Source organism: Pistacia vera, unplaced genomic scaffold (assembly GCF_008641045.1).
Source record: "Pistacia vera cultivar Batoury unplaced genomic scaffold, PisVer_v2 Contig317, whole genome shotgun sequence".
NCBI lineage: Eukaryota > Viridiplantae > Streptophyta > Magnoliopsida > Sapindales > Anacardiaceae > Pistacia > Pistacia vera.
Genome location: NW_022196132.1, coordinates 162251 through 167721, shown reverse-complemented (window position 1 = coordinate 167721; position 5471 = coordinate 162251). Strand labels below are relative to the sequence as shown.

Below are 5471 nucleotides of genomic sequence, written 5' to 3'. Positions count from 1 at the left end.
TCAATCCTCTATCAAAACGACATACTCGTTTTCTATTTTTATTTTGTTTTGTTTTGTAATAAAAATTAAAGGAAAATTTAACTAAAGAAAAGCACTAAGACTGACTGACTGAGTCTATGTTTCTCTTTCTCTCTCTTTCTTCTACCCTTTATTCTGTTCAAATTCGATACTTTGCTGTTTACAAGAACGAGGCTTGAGCGCTTTGCTCTTTGTTTCAAAGAGAGAGAAAGACAAGGAGCAGGTTTATAACTTTCTCTTTATCTCCCCCTGTCTCCCGCATTGTCTTGTTCTACTTCAGAATCTTTCATCTCATTTTCACGCTTCAACTCTTTGTGTCTCTTTCTCTTTCAACTCCTTGTACTCTATTTTCTGGCTTCTATCTTCATTGTTGTTAACTCTAGTGTTTCATCTACATAATATACCACTAGAACAACATAATAACAAAACAACCCGTCGCTGTTAGGTCTCATTGTTTCTGTTTTGGAGCTTCCAAGTCGGAAAGTTGGGAATGAAAATCCCCTTGAGTTAATAACATTTTGCTTGTTCTAAGCAACCTGGGAACTGGGCTTATAGTATAAACTGAGCTGTATATGAATTAGAGTGAAACAATGAGATGGGAACTGTAAAAGCAGGTTTTTTTTTTTTTTTTTTCATGATCTCTCTTGTGTTGGTTGTGAAATTTATGTAACAAAGTTGGAGACTGTTTTGATGATATATGATTATTTGTCCATTTTAATGAAGCTCTCATGGTCCAAGAAAAGGGTTAGGAAATGTTTAATATCAAGAGCAAAACTGAGGACTTTCAGGCAGATGATCCTGTTTATGGAGGTGCTTAATGCTTATTCATTTTTTTTTAATATATACAACTCCTTCCCATTTCATGTTGTGGTTTTTCCAAAACTTAATTCTTCGATTAAACTACGCAGAACTCAGTCTGCCATAAGAAGAGGTTTTTATTTTCCTGGATTCCATCAAAGATTCATTCAACATTCTATATTCTTTCCTTTATTTCTGAATTATCTTTTCCAGGATATACTCTCTCTCTCTCTCTCCCTGCTTTCCCTCCCTCCCCCCTTTCTTTCTTCACTTTCGGATTATTACATCTTCTAGCAATTCAAGATATGTCTCTCACTGTTGTACAATTATGATTGTTAAATTAAGAGTGATTTCATTCTCAGGAGGTGAAGTGGAATATAGGACCAGCTTCTCAGAGAGGGAGCCTTGCACAATCAAAAAGAGTAAAACAGGTTGGTATTGCTGGAAAGCCATGCTTATGATTTCTGTATTTCTTATAATTTTTTTTTAAAGGGACTTGATATTCTTTTGAATTCTTTGAGGTCACTGTTTCTAATTCTTCCCCCTCACTTTGATGCATCAGAGAAATTTAACAAAAATGGGGAGCCAGTCCGGCGGGGGAGAATGAATCTTGACCACCCGCGGATTATAGACGTGCAGAACTATAGGTGCTAATTTACAATTATATGTTTGTTAAATGTACCTTTTTAATGATCTTGTTTGGGTCTCTGTGATGTACAGTGCTAACTGCTTCTCTTTCTTCAATTTGGAGCAGTGTTTTTGTAGCTACCTGGAATGTGGCTGGAAGATCCCCACCAAATAATTTGAGTCTTGAAGATTGGCTTCATGCCTCACCTCCTGCAGACATTTATGTCCTTGGGTATGGTCTAGCTGTCATTAAGTTCACATCTCTTACTACAGAATCTGTAATTGACCCATTACTGATCATGGCATTTCTGTTCAACGTATATTTCAGATTTCAAGAGATAGTTCCTCTAAATGCTGGTAATGTTCTGGGGGCAGAAGACAATGGTCCTGCCAAAAAATGGCTGGCTCTCATTCGAAGGACTCTTAATAATCGTCCTGGAACTAGTGGAAGTAGTGCTTGTTATACACCATCTCCCATTCCTGAGCCAATTGTAGAAATGGATGCAGATTTTGAGGGATCAGCTAGAAGGAAGAATTCATCCTTCTTCCATCGCCGATCATTTCAGACTACTCACAGCTGGAAAATGGACAATGACCCTTCCATTTCACAACCAAGACTTGATCGACGATTCAGTGTTTGTGATAGGGTGATATTTGGTCACAGGCCAAGTGACTTCGACCCAAATTTTAGATGGGGTCACAGGCCTAGTGATTACTCTAGACCCAGTGATTACTCCTACTCCAGACCTAGTGATTACTCCAGGCCTAGTGATTACTCAAGATGGGGTTCGTCCGACGATGATAACGGTCCAGGGGATTCACCAAGTACTGTATTACACTCACCAATGTCCTATGGTGGATCTGCATCCATGGACCATGGTTATAGGATGCCAGGAAATTCAAGGTACTGCCTAGTTGCTAGTAAGCAGATGGTTGGCATATTCCTCACCGTATGGGTGAGAAGTGAATTGAGAGATCATGTTAAAAACATGAAAGTATCTTGTGTTGGCAGAGGGCTGATGGGTTATCTTGGAAATAAGGTATTCTTGGAATGAATCATAGTAGTTTTCATATTTTTTTTTGGTCCATTTACTCTACTATGGATTTCCCATAATCAGAGCCACATATAGTGAACTCACATTGCTTTTTTTGGTAGGGATCTATCGCAGTCAGCATGTTATTGCACCAAACAAGCTTTTGCTTTATTTGTAGTCACTTAACCTCTGGACAGAAAGAGGGGGATCAGCTAAGAAGGAATGCTGATGTTATGGAGATCTTGAGAAAGACGAGGTTTCCACGTGTTCATGGTGCGGGCGATGAGAAGTCCCCAGAAACAATCCTTCAGCATGAGTAAGTTCCTGGTTCATCAATCATCAATAATCAGCTATGCATATGAAGGAAAAGAATATCTAGAGAAGGAAGTTAGGGAAACACAAACAAAATTGCTTTAATTCCCTTGGACATTACTTTAATGTTTATAATTAAGTCGACTCGTGACTCAATCATAGATTCATATGCTGACATCTGTTAAATGCATCTATCATTTCCACGCATAAGTACCGCTTCTCATACAAGAATTTGCTTAATTGTAACAAATACATAGAAGATGTGTGTGTTAAACACTAAGATTTCTTTTTCCTGGATAATTTACAACTCCGACATGTTTAGGATTTTTTTAACTCAATTCGTTTCAAATTGTAATCGTATATGTTTTGTTCCAGTCGAGTAATTTGGCTCGGGGATTTGAATTATCGTATTGCCCTCTCTTACCGATCTGCCAAGGCACTTGTTGAGATGCAAAATTGGAGGGCATTGTTGGAAAATGACCAGGTATGTTTACAACCCTCCTAGAACCCTATACATGTTCTTTGTTCTGTTTTCATTATGCTTTGATATTATTATGACAAGAATCATATCATAAAGTACTTATAATCTAACTTGTTTACTGTTTTTTAACAGTTGCGAATAGAGCAGAGACAACGTCGTGTTTTTGTGGGATGGAATGAAGGAAAGATTTATTTCCCACCAACATACAAGTATTCAACTAATTCAGACAGATATGCAGGGGACGATATGCACCCGAAGGAGAAGCGCCGAACACCTGCTTGGTAAGAACGTGTCTTCTACCAGAAGGCACGATAACATACTGTAAAAAGAACTACTCACAAACTAACATTACTATGATCCTGTATGGGCAAATTTATGCTTTTTAATCCAGTGCTGATCTAACTAATTTTGTGTGTGAAGGTGTGATCGAATTTTGTGGTATGGAGAAGGCCTTCACCAGTTATCTTATGTACGCGGGGAATCTAGGTTCTCTGATCATAGACCAGTTTATGGCATATTTTGGGCTGAGGTCGAGTCGAGTCATAGCCGATTGAAGAAGAGCATGAGTTATTCTAGTTCCAGGATTGAAGTAGAGGACCTTTATCCATATTCACATGGCTACACTGAACTCAGCTTTTTTTGATGGATGGGAAGAAGTTATGACCTACAATCAAGTATGCTCTCTCTCTCTCTCTCTCTCTCTCTCATCCTCACCCACACACCCCAAGTTCACATGTTGTGAGGGGACTAAAAAAGCTTGCTATGCTTCATCTCGTTAGTAATTTTTTTTTTTTTTTACTGCACATTGTGCATAATTTTTAAAAGCAGTTACTTGACCTTTTCAGTGATTAATTGGTTTCAATGGGCTGTAATCAGGTTGTAAATATCCATGGAGGAGTTTAATGGGTGTTCTGCATATCAAGTATGGCTAGCATCATCTCATTCAATCAGGTGAAACCCCTATCAAACTTTATATATTTAGTTATCAATTTTCAGCTTTTTTGTTATGGGTGGCTGGAAGTATTCATATGGGCTGGCATGAAGAGTCCTTAATCATTATGGTCCTCAGGCTCGCTTATACTTTATAAATCATGAAAATGGAAGAGATACCCACATAATTTTCCTGAAAAAATCAAATCATGTCTCTTGAAATTTCTCCAGAATAATTTGAATCAATATGAAAACTCAGTCTGAGACATCATATCCACAATGTACTTAGCATATTATTAAAATGTTTCACACTTACATTTCCTTTCCATTGGTAAGTTCTTTTGAGAAGATAGTGTGTTTATTCCAATACTCATGTAAAATTTGGTCCGCGGTTGCAGGCGGGAATCACTTCAAAAATTGCTATCCATGAAGGGTGATGGAGACATTCCATTGCCCACTAACCAAGAAAGGTTGGTACTCTCTTTTACTTTTTTATTTATATTATTTTTTGGGTTTTGAAACGTTTTGGTTCTTTGCCTAATATTATCTTTCTTTCATCAGGTGTAAATTTTGTAACTTGACTGGATAACTAACTCCACACATAGCCAACTCAGTGTACCTTTGATCTTCATATATTGTTACAAAATAACTTACCAGTTTCAGTACAAGGCATAATTCAATTACCTGATCAACAAACACCCACCTTCATGGCGTTTCTGAGTTCGGTAAAAGCTTTTGCAGCTCAGCACATTGAATAGGTATTTTACTTTGAAACTTAGTGGTTTATTGTATACTTAAAGTTGATATTTCACCCAACTTGTAATGATCAAGCCTTTTTGTTTTGCAGAGAACTCAGGACAGCCAAGTGGGTAGAGGATTATTTTGTTCATGATTCTTTTGTTAGTTTAGGACATATTTTTGATGACTGAAAGATGGTCAATTTAATCATTTGTGTACTTACTTTTTGTTTTAAAGGCAAAGTGAAGAGAATTTTGATGGATACTCAATTACCAAAGTGATAGAAGAGAAATATAAAAAATATTGAAGTTTATGATTGACATCAGAATGGCCCTTGCTCTCTCTCTCTCTCTCTCTCTCTCTCTCTCTCTCTCTCTGTGTTGCTGCTAATAATTTTACTGAAAAAGTTGGTTTCATGATAATCTCACATATTATGGTGTGAATAGCTAATAATTTTACTGCTTTTGCTTTTCCTTTTTATTAATAGCAAACTATAAAAGCACAAAACAGATTTTCAGAATATTGCAGGCATA

The 5471-nt window shown here is 37.1% G+C and overlaps 1 protein-coding gene across 1 annotated transcript; it reads left to right on the top strand.

Moving 5' to 3' along the window:
* Positions 1–719: 719 nt before the first annotated feature.
* On the top strand, positions 720–5241 carry LOC116136619 (type IV inositol polyphosphate 5-phosphatase 7-like). The gene is made up of 13 exons (XM_031422290.1): positions 720–828; positions 1179–1247; positions 1379–1463; positions 1571–1675; positions 1772–2483; positions 2600–2793; positions 3165–3273; positions 3403–3551; positions 3691–3944; positions 4147–4221; positions 4599–4670; positions 4762–4958; positions 5048–5241. Exons 1-9 carry the CDS (start codon positions 771–773, stop codon positions 3911–3913), a joined length of 1704 nt encoding a protein of 567 aa, XP_031278150.1. The 5' UTR covers positions 720–770; the 3' UTR covers positions 3914–3944; positions 4147–4221; positions 4599–4670; positions 4762–4958; positions 5048–5241.
* Positions 5242–5471: the final 230 nt, after the last annotated feature.

What these genes read in the sequence shown, in the direction of transcription:
- LOC116136619 (XM_031422290.1), top strand. Translation starts at nt 771, where the DNA reads ATGTTTAATATCAAGAGCAAAACTGAGGACTTTCAGGCAGATGATCCT. An exon ending in TGGGTTATCTTGGAAATAAG is followed by an intron (nt 2,484 to 2,599) that starts GTATTCTTGGAA and finishes TTTTTTTGGTAG; the next exon opens with GGATCTATCGCAGTCAGCAT. An exon ending in AAGCGCCGAACACCTGCTTG is followed by an intron (nt 3,552 to 3,690) that starts GTAAGAACGTGT and finishes TTGTGTGTGAAG; the next exon opens with GTGTGATCGAATTTTGTGGT.